This window comes from Podarcis melisellensis (assembly GCF_964234715.1).
Source record: "Podarcis melisellensis genome assembly, chromosome: 2".
Classification (NCBI taxonomy): domain Eukaryota; kingdom Metazoa; phylum Chordata; class Lepidosauria; order Squamata; family Lacertidae; genus Podarcis; species Podarcis melisellensis.
The window spans coordinates 61,860,701-61,875,700 of NC_138529.1; the positions used below are offsets into that span (position 1 = coordinate 61,860,701).

The 15,000-nt window shown below is 45.8% G+C and overlaps 2 protein-coding genes across 8 annotated transcripts in view; one reads left to right on the top strand and one right to left on the bottom strand.

Moving 5' to 3' along the window:
* The first annotated feature begins 334 nt into the window (after window positions 1–334).
* GPX3 (glutathione peroxidase 3) lies at window positions 335–10,011 on the top strand. Its single transcript, XM_081897073.1, has 5 exons — window positions 335–546; window positions 4,962–5,115; window positions 6,058–6,175; window positions 6,608–6,707; window positions 7,848–10,011. Exons 1-5 carry the CDS (start codon window positions 460–462, stop codon window positions 8,061–8,063), a joined length of 675 nt encoding a protein of 224 aa, XP_081753199.1. The 5' UTR covers window positions 335–459; the 3' UTR covers window positions 8,064–10,011.
* TNIP1 (TNFAIP3 interacting protein 1) overlaps window positions 2,646–15,000 on the bottom strand; it is a 62,088-nt gene continuing 49,733 nt past the window's right edge. For 6 of the 7 annotated variants that reach the window (XM_081896929.1, XM_081896933.1, XM_081896930.1 and 3 more), the window contains 2 exons: window positions 14,820–14,910; window positions 13,343–14,012 (listed from right to left, as the gene is read on the bottom strand). In XM_081896929.1, the coding sequence (XP_081753055.1) occupies window positions 13,969–14,012; window positions 14,820–14,910 (135 nt within the window). In that variant the 3' untranslated portion in view covers window positions 13,343–13,968. Of the gene's footprint in view, window positions 2,770–3,015; window positions 3,503–13,342; window positions 14,013–14,819; window positions 14,911–15,000 lie in introns of those variants that run through there. The other variant, XR_014164629.1, reaches the window with a different exon arrangement.

A 15,000-nucleotide genomic window follows, 5' to 3' on the forward strand; every position in this document is an offset into this window, starting at 1 on the left:
GGATATCGAATTTTAGCCTAAGAGCTTTATTTATGTGCATCCCAAATTATCCTGGGAGCTGTGGTTTGTGTGTCACAGAGCTACAGTTCCCAGCAGATAACAGGGAACATGTTATATTCTTGAATCTTCTCTCTAGTCCAAATTCTGGTCACTGACATTCTCTCTAAGATGGATTTTACGTGAGCTCACCCCTAAGACAGCACATGGCACACCAATCTGTGAGGAATTCTTGAGTTCAGAGCCTACACGGTTAATATTTGCAGGAGCAGCCCACACGTCCTTGCTGTTCCATGATTGGCCAGAAGCATTCTGCTTCACCCTATTTATCGCAGCATTTTTGCTGGAAGGTGCTAACGTGTTTGAGTGGCGGAGACAGAGAGACACCTGCGGCAAGCAGCAGCCCTCTGGGGAAGCAAAGGGAGGGTGTTTACCCCCCTTGTCCCCTTGGCTGCCACAACCATGAGGGGCAGACATAAGGACACGTGGATTTTGCCCTTGCTCTTAGCTGGCTTAATTCAGCCAAATCTGGGACAGGAACAACAGAAGGTAAGATATTGCAGTACCATTCAATGGGTGCTCAAACAGGAAGATAACCTGGGATGTGACAGCTCTTGTATTCTGGTTTGAAACCATGCCGTATCGGACAGCAGGGTTTGATTTGCCTAGCGATTTATATAACATAATACTCTCTGCACAATCAAGCACCCCTCATGAATCTGCAGCCAGTGGGAACCAACCTGATCTGGCCTGCGTAGGGACCAGAGATTTCATACCACAAAATTATGGGCAGAATGGCAGATCCCAGTTTATCTTCAGCTCCTCTCCCACAATGCCTTTGAAATTGTGTATCCAGATCAGGGTATGTATTTGAGCCTCTTATTGTTGTGGGCATTGTCAGAGGACAAAGGGAGTGCTTATTTTAGCTGTGTAAACTTGCTCCTTATCAAGTGGTGAAAGGAATGGAGCGCATGTTATGATCAGCCTGTCCTTGCGCTGTTCCCAGGCTGTTTCTCTGTCTTGCTCAGCTAGTTTCTGAACGGAAATTTCACGTTTTCCAGGATGATTATATCAGGATGATCTTGTGAATTTTGACCTGGGTGCTGCTGGGCAAGCGCTTTACATGATAAGACACCTCCACGGAGGCTGACCCTATCAGCGACTACTAGTTACGATGGCTATATCTGATGTCCAGTATCAGAGGCAGCATGCGTCTAAATGCCAGTTGCTGAGGGACATGAACTGGAGAGTGCTATGGAGGGTCACGTTCCGATTGTGGCATTCCCAAAGGCAGCAGGCTGTCCACCATGAAAACAGAATGCTGGACTAGATGGGCCAGAGGAGCATAAACCTAGAGGCCTGCCTTATTCTGAGTTTGACCACTGGTCCATCTAGTTCAGTATTGTCTACTCTGACTAGCAACTTATCTCCAGAATTTCAGATGCAGTTGTGTGTGTGTTTGTGCGTATTTCCAACCCGGTCAGATGGGTGGGGTACAAATAATAAATTTATTTCATTCTACGTGGAGATGCCAGGGATTGAACCAGAGACCTTCTTCATGGTACAGCAGGTGCCCTGCTACGGAGCCATGGTCCTTTGTCCAATCCAGCAGGGTCCTTCTTACATCCTTAGGTTCTTGCCAGGAATGCCAAAAATACCCATTTGTCTTATTGTGAAACTCAGAAGATCAACCTCACAGGATAGCTGCGATGATAAATGATACTATGGTTGCAAAGGACCCAGTGTGAATCTCACCCCCCAGCTCCTAACTGATATCTGAATCCCTCCTAGGGCAGGAGAGGAACCCAGAGATATAGTGCTGCAGGTCAGGCGGATCCTCTGTAGCACGGAACTTTAATCTTGAGCAGGGAAAGGGGGAGCTGCTGTCTAAAGCACGGGAGATGGATGCGACTCGTGCACCAATGTCATCAGTCCAAAGGACAAGGTTAGGCAAGATAGGATAGGTCCCATGTGACTTGTTTACTCCCAGGGCTATCTGCACAGGCAGATAGTGTGGCAGAGATGTGAGAGAAGCCTCAGTGACATCTTATTATGAATAAGAAAGCCACATATAATCTGCCTAAAGAAGGGAAGCACAATAGCCACTATGTTGCTGGTCCATTTAAAGCAGTTTCTGCTCATACCTGCACCGATGCACAAGACCAACTTGTGTGGGTCACAGAAAGATGGAGGGGAAGCATTACCTAAGTACAAAAACGAATGGTGTGAAAATATTGAATCACCATTCCTAACTCAGCTGGTAGAGCACAAGACTCTTAATCTCAGGGTGTGGGTTCAAGCCCTGTAAGCAAAATATTCCAGCATTGCAGGGGGTTGGACTAGATGACCCTTGGGGTCCCTTCCAACTCCATGATTACCGTATATATTTCAATTTCTCTTCAGAACAGCAGCTGTGAGGTGGGGTGGGGAGACTTTGGCCCTCCAGATGTTGCTGGACTACATCTCCCATCAACCCCGGCCAGCGCGGCCAGTATCAAGGCCAATGGAAGTTGCAGTCCATCAGCAACTGCAGGGCCAAAGTTGCCTCATGCCTGCTGTACATGCCAGGCATACTTGCTAGGAGACAGGCTGCATTGGATTCAGTGGGGCTTCCGGCAGAGCAAACACATTGGATGGTGCTGCAGAGGTACAAAGACGTCGTCACTTTTATTATGGGAAGGAAAAAGAAGGGCTTCCAAACCTGTTGCTCCCAGTCACAAACACATCTAGCCTAAGTAGACTGTTCCTGTCCTGTCCCCATTACAGTGGTACCTCAGGTTAAGTACTTAATTCGTTCAGGAGGTCCATTCTTAACCTGAAACTCTTCTTAACCTGAAGCACCACTTTAGCTAATGGGGCCTCCTGCTGCTGCTGTGCCACCGGAGCACGATTTCTGTTCTCATCCTGAAGCAAAGTTCTTAACCTGAGGTACTATTTCTGGGTTAGTGGAGTCTGTAACCTGAAGCGTATGTAACCTGAAGCGTATGTAACCCAAGGTACCACTGTACAGCAATCTACACTGTGCTGACTGATGGGAGTTGCAATCCACAGCATTTGATGGAGAAACAGCTTGCCAAATGCTTACATATACCCCTGCCCTCTCAAGGCTATCTTTAAAAGCCAAGGAAATAACAGTGCTTCTCCAAGCTTTTCATTCCCGTGGTCTGTATTTCAGCTGTTTACAACGGTTGAAATGTTTGTCCATCTTTTGTGGGTTCGCTGGCCAATGCTATTTTCACCCTTGTACCTTCTACCGCCACTTAACTACTGGTCTCAGAAACTGACTCCTCTTGTTCTGTGTCTTCGTATTTTTTGTGCGACGTGCCTTTGGTTTGTTTAGAGCCAAAAGACGTACACAAGTGTTAATCCCCCTCCACAGTTAACATTCCCCTTCCTATCCCACGGCTGTAATCCAGGATTTGACTTGGAACAAAACTTCGAACGGGAACAAATCTGGGTTGGCCTGCAGTCAAGGGGACCCGTCTCTGTCATCCAGCACCTGTCCCTGCAGACTGGAAAAGCAAAACAGCTTTAGCAGTGCTTGATCTGCGGCTTCTGACGCAAATAGATTTCCTCTCTCCTGCAGTGAACCAGAAGTTCAGAGCAAATGATGAAGTGTACAGATCAGAGCCTAGTAACCATGTGTTTCTAGGTGACCATCAGGAGCTAAGTGGTTTGGGCAGTTCTTCAGTCACCAATTATAAACTGCTCTGCCATAGGACGTTGCTTTATATCGGTCCAGACCAGTATTGACTGGCAGCAGGAGTGCCAACTTGGTGCCCAGAACCATGGCTGTCATGCAGCGTGTCTGGCCCTGGCACTGAAATTTGTGGGTGCCCAGCTCCTTCATGGGAACTTTTGTGGGTGCTTGGGCACCCAGGACCCCAGGAAGTTGGCACGTATGACTGGCAGCACATCTCTCGAGAGTTCCAGGCCAGGATTTTACCCAGCCCGACTCAGAGATGCCAGGAAGTGAGCCCAGGACCTGCAAAACAGGTGTTCTACCAATAACTTTAGCTCTTCCCTTCCTCACCACTGAGGATGGGATATATTTTCAGCACCCAGCACCAGAAGGGTGTGCCCACCCTACTGTATTTATTTCATCTTTCATTATACACTTCCTCTAAATACATTCATAGGTTTGTCAACACCTCTGCTTGGAAGATGCTCCTGTGCCGTTTTGCCAGCTCTGAAGAAGAAGGGAATTCAGCAGGGATGGCTTCTCTTATCACTACATCAGGAGTGTCTAGACATACTGGGCATTTGCACCCGAGCCATGCACCCTGCCACCGTGCATTAGCTGAGCTTGGGAAGGGGCAGACACAGGCAGACTCTCCATGCACAGGGGAAATCTGGGCCAGCCCTGATGTTCCCGAGTCCCTGCAGACAGAGGTGCTGTTGTAAGCCCTGCAGTATTTTGTATTGTAAAGCTGGAAGTCACTGAAGAGCTCACTGCCACCCATTTAGACTGTGTGGGATGACTGGCTCTCATACTACTCTAGAGGTAGGGAATCTTTGGCCACCTCAGGCTGCATTCTCTTCTGGGCAATTTGCCAGAAGCCACATGCCAGAGGAGAGCAGGGCAAGAGAAAAAAGTGGGAGGAGCAACCAATATAATCTTTGCACAGTAGGCTGCGTTCTGCACATGCTCACACATCCCTCTCTAGCTAGGCAATTGAGAGTTGTTTTCAGAATTCTGGGCCACAGTTTAGCCAGGCAAGCAAGGCCAGTAGAGTCCCGAAGGCCTGGTAAAAAGACCTGCATGGAACATTTGGCCTGAGGTTCCCCTCCCCTGTTGTGGTCCGATCTCCTTCCATGATATGGGCATCCAGGTACACTTGTGGAAATGTATATGAGCTGTCAAAGCAGCTCTTAGAAAAGCCCTGGTGCAGATCTGCATTCCAGAGTATCTTCTTTCACCTCCTTATCCTTCTTCAGGTAGAGTCTCTCTTGTTTCCCTCCAGGTGGACTGCTACACCACGAAAGCAGGAACAATCTACGACTATGGGGCTCTCACCATAAACGGTGATGAGTACATCCCTTTCCAGCAGTACTCGGGGAGGATGGTCCTTTTTGTCAATGTGGCCACCTACTGAGGACTCACAATGCAGTACCTTGGTAAGATTCTCAGCTAGGAAGAGAAGCCTAGCTAGCAGCACATGCCCTAGTGGTGGATACTTTCGATAAGAGGCACTAGACTTCCAGCAATCTCAGAAGCTGAGAAAGCCTGTCTCTTAAGCCCAGAAGCATGAAACTAGCTAAGATTATTTGGTAGGGATGAAAATAATCTCTGTTCTGTGATACTTTCCTCTTTATTATTGTGTCACGTGCAGCAGATGAGATCTGGCCTAAGGACAGGTTCCGAGGCTCAACCCACGCATATCTACACTTAGGCAGATTTGCCTTTCCCTTGGGAGATTCAGGACAGATAAATTTCTCCTCTAGGCAGTGCATCATTAATTTATGCAGTGATTGCCACCAACCTGGATGCTTTAAAAGAGGATTGGGCAAATTGATGGAGGAGAAGGCTATCAGTAGCTACTAGTCATGATGGCGGTGTTCTGTCTTGATGGTCAGCAGTGATACTGCCTTCTGAATACTAGCCGCCAGAAGCATCAGGAGGGGAGAGTGTTATTGTGCATTGGTCCTGCTTTCTCAGTTCTACCGGCATCTGGTTGGCGACTGTGAGAACAGCATGGTGGACCAAATGGATCATTCTTGGAGGTTCATCTCCACAATACAATGTTCAGAGATGCCACACTGCCTCTTGTTGACTTCAAGATGGCTCCGTCACATAAGTATGCTTTGAGCCAAGTATTTTATTGAGCTAAGTCCTGCAGGTGACTTCTAGAGGGATAGCCGATTGTATTAATTCTTTTGGCACCTTAAATAGTAACCATTTTTTATTGTGGCATAAGCTGTCACCATCAGAAGTGTGATCCTCAAATGGCAGATATTTGGGGTACAGGTTGTAGCTGAAATTGCAGCGGAATGCAGGAACTGTGGCAATTCAATTAGAGACTGAATTGGGATTTTGCTCTGTTGGTGATTATGTTGCAGAACTGAATGCACTACAGAATGAGCTGCGAAATCATGGACTGGTTGTCCTAGGTTTCCCATGCAATCAATTTGGAAAACAAGAACCTGGCACGAACGCAGAAATCCTTCCAGGATTGAGGTGAGTACACCTACTGCGTGACTTGATGGTTATACCAGGTAACTCTACATTGCACAACAGGCTAATTTAGAAAGCCTCTTATCTTTAATGCTTACAGTTGCTCACTATCTCCTTCTCCTGTGGCTCTACCATGTACCCCAGAGCAGACTCACATGCACGTATTGCTAATTTTCACTTCTCTTCTCCTTCTGGCGAGAAGGTGGGGGCAGGCAACAGACTCTTTAATCTCTAGGGAACTTACCTACACTTCCCTGGAAATAGTGATTGCGTGGGAGCAGGGAATGGAAAGGATATTTACGGCTGGGCAGCAGGGACTGTGCCTAATAGATTCTGAGCAGGGGCCAGGAGGCTGTCCTCTGAACAGAGTAGAAACTTTTCCTCGTTGCAGCCTCTCTGCGAAAGAGCTGGTTAAACTTGCTCCTTCTGTTCCAGATACGTCAGGCCTGGAGGAGGTTTTGTCCCAAATTTCCAGCTCTTTCAGAAAGGAGATGTGAATGGGGATAAAGAACAGAGAATCTATACTTTCTTGAAGGTTTGTATCGGCTCCTTTGAACCTCTACCACCTCTCATCCTGGCTCATGAAGATGTTAAGGGAAATGGCTTGGAGCTAAGGATTCTGCAAACAGAACTACGCTTCGAGAGCCAGTGTGGTGTAGTGGTTAAGAGCGGTAGTCTTGTAATCTGGGGAACCGGGTTCGAGTCTCCGCTCCTCCACATGCAGCTGCTGGGTGACCTTGGGCCAGTCACACTTCTGTGAAGTCTCTCAGCCCCACTCACCTCACAGAGTGTTTGTTGTGGGGGAGGAAGGAAAAGGAGAATGTTAGCCGCTTTGAGATTCCTGAAGGGGAGTGAAAGGCGGGATATCAAATCCAAACTCTTCTTCTTCTTCTTCTTCTTCGATGATGCTCTCACTGAGAGACGGGGGCATTTCTAACCAATTGATTCCTTTCCCCTTGTGCCCCCACTAAATCTGCTCCAGCGGTTGACCACTGTGAGAACAAGGATGCTGAATTGCCTTTGGCCTGATTCAGCAGGGTTCTTATAATCAGGACTGGGGGCTCCTATAAAAGAGCTTAAGAGATGGAGCAGGGGTCCATAAGGGGAAATCAGTGAGACGTGCCTCCCTTTCTCTCCCTCTTCTGCCAGTGTGGGTATCCAATGGACATAGGTCCCTCCCATAAATAGATCATGGCACGCCCATTAATGGAAATGTAACTCGGGATCCAAGAAAATAAGTTCTCTTTAAGCAAATGTCAGGGGTGAGGCTGCCAAGAAAATTACAAGTTTTTAGATAGGCAAGCACCTATGTGGAACGTGGCAGAGAGAAAAAAGCAGCTGGGGAGGGGGAGAAATTTTAAGCAGAAAAGCAGCTGGTGAGGAGGGGTTAAGCACCTTCTTCCCTCCTGACTGGTATTTGTTTAAGAACAAAACAGGTTGCAGCATCATTATCCACTTGCGGATAGGGTATTTGGCCCTTTATTAGGCTCAAATGTCACTGTCAGGAAGTACATTTCAGGCTCCTCTCTTCCTGTTCAGTTGCCTACATCTCCCCTACACCACTAGAGCAATGATGAAAAGCTAGTTTTTATACTTCTTAAAGCATCTTCTCTCAAATTGCCTCCATTTCTAACAACAGAAAAGTAAATAATGCTTTTCTTTCTCTCTCTGGTAGAACTCCTGCCCGCCTCCTTTAGAAAGCTTTGGTGACCCCAAGAAGCTTTTTTGGGAACCGCTGAAGGTCCACGATATCAAGTGGAACTTTGAGAAGTTTTTGGTTGGTCCGGACGGGAAGCCTGTGATGAGGTGGGCACACAGGACCAACATTGGCACTGTGAAGAGCGACATCCTGAAATACATGAGAGAGCAGCAGAACCTGTCAATGGGCTAGAGGTCATGTAGATGCAGAGAAATAAGATGGGAGGGGTGGGGGTGAGGAGACCTGTTGCTTTATCCAGAACTGGACATTTTATCCTCAAATCACAGAAAAAGAAACTGAACTTCCTTTGACCAAAAGCAAAGGGTAAGATATAATGTTAAATATGTACTAGTTTATTCAAAATCAGACTGCAACCCTTACTCAACTGACCTGTTTTTCCAAACACACTTTGGAAGAGAATGTGGGCCTCAGCTTTCCAGGCCCTCTCTAGGCTTTGCTCCCACCATATTGGAAGTGGGATCTCTCCCTGCCATCACTCCAACTTTGAGCCCACCGTAGCACATTGGTAGCATTGCAGGGAGGTTGACGAAGACAACCCTTGGGGTCCCTTCCAACTCTACAATTCTGTGATCAAAGCTGAGTACAGTGGTACCTTGGTTCTCAAACTTAATCCGTTCCGGAAGTCCGTTCCAAAGGCGCACTTTCCCATAGAAAGTAATGCAAGATGGATTAATCTGTTCCAGACTTCTAAAAACAACCCCTAAAACAGCAATTTAATGTGAATTTTACTATCTAACGAGACCACTGATCCATAAAATGAAAGCAATAATCAATTACTGTACTATAAAATAAGTAAGACAGTATTATTGGTGATAAAAATTATTATTATTATTATTATTATTATTATTATTATTATTATTATTATTATTATTTTACCTCCACTGATGCTAGTCATTATTTGGATGGGGGGCTTTTATCCATTTCCGTAGTCACACAATCAATCAATCAATCAATCAATAGCTGAACTGGGTTCCACACAGTCACAAACCAAATTAACCCAAAAAGCCTCAAAAACAAAAACGCAAAATAAATAGCAAAAACGAAGCGCCAAACTAAATCCATTCCAGAAGTCTGTTTGACTTCCGAAATGTTTGAAAAGAAAGGCTCTGCTTCTGATTGGTGCAAGTGCCCCGGAAACAATAGCTGACAGCCGCATCAGATGTTCGGCTTGCAAAAATTGTTTGAAAACCAGAACACTTACTTCCGGGTTTTCGGCGTTTGAGAACCAAGGCATTTAAGAACCAAGGTATCACTGTATATTACAACACAGAAAGTAGTCTTTTGGTTTTGATACTACATTAAAAGTATGAGAGGGACCTCTTTCCCCACTCTTTATTAACATATTTATATGCAAATATATATTCAGCAGTCTTTAGCCATCAGGCTTTATAAGTCAAACTACACTCACTTCTATCTATAGAATTCAATTATGCCAATTTATGGTGGCATAAGCTTTCACAGACTAGTGCTTCCACCAGGGCAGCCAACACGGTGCTCTCCAGCTCTTATTGGGACTAAAACTTCCATCAGTCCCATCAGGCATGGCTAATGGTCAAGAATGATAGGAGTCATATCCCAACAAGATCTAGAAAACACCATATTGGTTGTCTCTGGTTCATATCACTATCAGGTCTCAGAGATCTTTATTTGCAACCCTTTGCTATAAGAACCCAACTCACACTGCTCCTGTTAGGGATGGGTAGATTTTTTGCTAACAGATGGGATCCACATTTTGGACAGCTCTGGATAAGGCACAGCCCACCTCCCTTCCACAGCAAACTGAACAGACCCTCCCAGGCCAGGAGGTTATGTTGACTGAAGTTTCTCAAAGATGGCACTTCTTCCTCCGAGTATGGATGACAGGAGAGAGGGATCTGGGGACAAGATGATGCATCAGTATGAAGGTTGGGTCTGAAAGCTCCCAAAGGGTGGACCTAGCCCAAGGCTGCGAAGGGACAGTGGAGCAGCTCTTCTAGTGCATTCGTGCTGCCCCACAACTCACCTTTGCAGAGATGCAGTCCTTCTGATCAGCCCCACGATCCTAGCCTCTTTTGCTTCCACACCCACCCTGTGTATGAAAAACTGCCTAATAATAATTAAAAAAACAGCAAGCACTCAATGCAACTTGTGAGAGACTCTCCTTTAAGCAAGGGTGCAGATCTGGTGGCAATACAAGATGTGTGTTCCTTGGAAAATTTGGATCCTCTAGCTAGGTTACAGTCTTAACAAAATGGGAGCTTGTCTATACTGCCACTAGCATTCTCACTAAGCCAAGACCCTCCACATCCATCCCAGGCAGCACAGACAGTGCTCAGGGATTATGGGAACTGTGGTTCAGCAGCATTTGGTGGGCCACAGGTTAGGCACCCCAATTTATAGGGTGCCTTTAGAGGGTACGAAAGCCATTCACATAATGATCCTTTATGACAACTCTAAGCTGAGTCAGTATTCTTCTTCCCATATATAGAGAGATGCTTGCTTAAGGCAACCTAATGAGTTTGCTATTTAGGTGAAAATGGAACAGAAGGGGTTTCTGGTTAGATCTCATCCTTTTTTGCTCTGTGTTATCATACTAAAAACTGCCCCTGTTAAAGAAAAGAAACCAGTTTTCCCACTACAAAACTGTGTGATAGCATTAGAATCTGACATCCTGAATCCATTCTGTATCCAGTTGCCCTGGTTCAGGCAATTTCCCCTTGGTGTTCACTTCATGCAAATATAGATTCAAAGAGAAGATAAAATACACAAGCACACAACACACACACAACTTGGATCTTCTCTTTTACTTTTTGCACTGTGGATCAGGGGTTCCACAGTGGCTGAACTGCAACTCCCATCATCCCTGATCCCATAGCCCATATTGGTTGGTGCTAATGGGTCCAACATCCAGAGGACTACTGGCTCCCCATCTATGCTGTGCAGGGAATTATTTCATACAGATGATGAAGGGAAATACCCAACACCCTGACACTCATCCTCTTTTCATTTATGGCAATCCAAAAGGCATCTAATAAATAGCACCGGATAGCACAAAGACACATTTCACTTCGACATAACACTCCAGGGACTGTGGATCACAGGAGGGGGGGAATCACACTTTATTAGGAATAGAATAAAATTAATATATATAATTAATATTATTTTGCCGAAACAAAATGTCTCTAACATTTATACAATAGGAAGATAAGGCAAGCAAAAATACTAGGTGTTACTACTTAGAGTGATGTGTACAGTAAATTCTAATCAGGCTTTCCTTCACCTCTTTCTTTCCTATGACAGAAAGAAAAGGGGGGTTACAAGTGCCCCCGCCATAACATCTATGTTTGGGGTGGTATGCATTGATCTTGCAGTGTAACATTTTGTAAATTGTTATTCTTTCCCTCTGTGAGGACAAGAAAAAAGGACCACCCTTTATGGTTACTTCCCAAGGAAAGAGTTTTCCCTGCAGAGTTTGAGGGCTGACTATTTGTAAACATCCAATTCTAGTTTCAAATGAGCCCAGGCATTAACCATTTGAGCAGAGGCATACTTAAGTTCCCGGGCACCCTTGGCAAGGAGCTCTATGGGCACCTCTGAAGCCAGGAGATACCGTGGACCAGAAACTCAAAGGGTTTGCCTTTCACGCTCCACTATTGACTTCCTTTGTGGCCATCGGGGTCAAGTCCACTTTGCTCAGCCTCCCTACCACCACCTCCTCCATTGATCTCTCTGTTTGCCTACCTGCCTTTCTTCCACCCTCCACTTGCTGCTTCCTCTTCTGCTTCCTTCATTTTCGCTCCTCTTGCAACTCATGTCTTTCTTCCCTCCAAGCTCACACCGGGGGCCTGCCGAGGTGCCCAGAGTAGTCTGTGCACCTTGTCCAGCCACCCAAAGCAATGGAGTGGTGGCCCAGGGAGTGCGCCGATGGGCAGAGAGCCTGAGTGGAGGGGCACGATTTTGGTGCCACCCTGGGCCTGCACCCTTGGCGAGAGCCAACCTGGCCAACCCCTGGAACACCCCTACATTGGAGTATTCCAGTTATTACAGCAGCATGTAACAAGCCATTTCTACCACCTCTTGCATAGCACACTTTGAAAGAAATGTTTATGACAATTAGGTTAGCTGGATCAGCATTTCAAAACAGTTTTTTAAAGCAATCTGTGGTTGAAACAAGTGTAGGTTTTACAGAAATGTCAAAATAAAGGGCACCTTTGTTTCCTTAGGGATTATCATGCTGAGGAACAGTGAACAGTGGAAACCTTACTGACCAAAGTCTTTGCAGGTTTTACAGACTCTGACTCAGCCACTTTCTATATGCCCTATTTTCTTTTTCATCCTACCTATTCACCGTATGGTGCACCCTCATAATTAATTTGTCTCTTAAAAAGCAACAACCATCACTTCCCTGTATTTCATCTTTCACTCATTCACATTCTAAGGTCCCTCCCATCTTAAAATGAAGCCTCTCCACTTCCACAAGGATGCTGCTGCTTTGCTGGAGAAACCAGCCTCTGTGCGAGGAGGAGATTGGGGAAGAAACCGTATATCGAGCCAGTGTGCAGAATGCCTATAGAAAGCTGAGCCCCAATTGCATCCAAGCTGTTTCATTATACCATCAATGCTCTTTTAAGAGTAACACAGCTGACCACGACACATGCAATCGGTGGTCACACAGCTGTGATTCCTTCCGACTCATGTAAAACAGTGGTAACATCAGCAGTACCACTTATAGCAGAGTTTTTAAACTTTGATTTTATGCAACACATATTCCTCAAAAGCCTTTGCTGGTCACTATTGCCCTGCACCAGGAGTGCAACTCTTCTTCTTTTTTTTACTAAACTACCACATTTACAGCACAACCTTATTCTGGAGTGAATCCCACTGGCCTCAAGTGGACTTACGCCAAGGAAAGTGGATTGCAGCCAAAGATTAGCTATTCTTGTTAACACATCCAGTCCATCAGGAATCATTTAAAAACTGCCTTGCTAGATCAGACTGGAAGTCCATCTAGTCCAGCAAGCTTTCTTCAAGAGTTGAGAGAGAGAATCTGTGCAGCAACACCTGCTAGCCTGTTTGCAGACCACATTTACATTGCGTCTAATGGGTTCGATTTCATACTGTGGGATCGAAAAGAGACAGGAACAGAGTTTCAGGCTCAGGAAAACAATGCAGGAAGCTGCCGATACTAAGAGGAGGGTAAGTTAAGGCAGTGTTTCCCAACCTTGGGCCTCCAGATGTTTTTGGCCTACAACTCCCATCATCCCTAGCTAGCAAGACCAGTGGTCAGGGATGATGGGAATTGTAGTTCAGAAACAGCTGGAGGCCCAAGGTTGGGAAACACTGAGTTAAGGTATATGTATAAACTGAGTATGTGGCGCAATACACAAACAAATACTAGTTTTAACCACGCTGAACAGCACAACTCGGGGAAGTATAATGTTTCCTTGGGCTAAACCACTGGACTCGACATGCAAATTTTAAAAAATATATTCAGCATGGGAAAAGTATATTTTACTTCCTATACACTATACAGGGATTGGATTTCTCCTTCTCCCTACCCCCTTGCAAAAATTCAGTGTCTGTAACCTGTCCAGGCATTGACCACAACAGCTGCTCTGCAAAAGTCATTTTGCACATAGAATGTTTCCGCTGCCAGCAAATTCAGACGCCGTAAATGTAAAGCTGTCACATCACAGGGGGAATCAGCTAGATATAGGTTCTGTTGACACAGGGCTGCCGGTGTTTGCCACTGGAATCTGATAGCGGATCCATGGCAGTTGAATCCTTGAGGTCAGAAAGAGTTATTCATCCAAATGCTGAGTGAGTGAGTGAGTGAGAGGGAGACCCAGGTAGTTATTTCCAGTGGTTTTCCCCATAATACTGGGCCACTGTCACTCCTTGGCAGTATCTTCCATACGTCTTCAGAAATTCCTGCTAAAGCTGCTGTTAGCTCAAGCATCCAAGTGTACATGTATTCCATGTACACAGATAAATGTGAATAGTGTCCAGGAGCACAAGGAGGCTTTTATCTGTACATGCAGACTCACATGCGTATATCACAACTCCATTTGTTATGCTCTTGCATATGGCCACAGAGTTAGGCGGGCCTTTGGTTTTTAGGTAACCCAAGGCCTGTAGGGTCTGAAAGACAAAAACACACAAATATTACAAAAAGTGGCCGACAGGTCTTTGATCAACAATATACTATTATGTTCAGCTCACAGAGATTTGAGCTGAACTGAATCCACCATCCCAATCCTCACCAACAGCAACTGCTGAGAACTCCATAGCCAAATGCCCGGTGGATATTTAAAATCTGGCCGATGACATTTAGTATATTTCAGCCGTATCTGCACAACACACTAAACTGTGGTTTAGTGCAGGGGCCACCAGTTTTTGGCGGGTCATCAGCACAGTTACAAAATGTTGAGGGCTAGGTGAAGGGAGAGCTAGGGAGGCCCAAAGACACACACCTCTGGCTTCTTGAAACACTGAGGCGCAAGTTTTCCATGAACTTGAAGACCAGTTAGATCTCTGAATCGCATACATCAGAAACTCATGTGACCTTTCAGGCATGAAAAAGATTTGCACCTTCAAGCATCCCGCCTCCTTTCCTCCTATTTGTTCAGGGCCCATTTGTGTGTTATGATAGGCAGGCGAAGGCAGCTTGAAACAGTACCCTCACAGCACACAGTGTGGCTGCCGTAGAGTGAACCTCCCCAGTTTTGTGTGGCAATTTGGCATGTCACCACAAAGCTACCAATGTCAGGTGCTGGTGATGGCATGAAGGCGCCCCATGCAATGGAAATGATCCACCATGTGGAGCAACCAAAGGTTTCTGCACAGTTATCCTAGCAGATAAGAAGACCCTTCGAGGAGAGGAAGGAAAGGCAGCATTCACAATAGCTCTCGGGAATTTCACCAAAGAAATTTGAACCCCTTCCTTACCTGATTCCTTGGGGAGTTGTTTCCCACCATCTGGCGCTTGCGCGTTCTGATTTTGTGAAATAACACATGGTGGATACCAGGTATATTCTGGCTAAAGTGAGCAAGACATAAATAAACAAGCATAAACATGGCGCACAGCTAATGCGTGCTACAAAATGGAAACTTTGCTTCTCCAAACTGA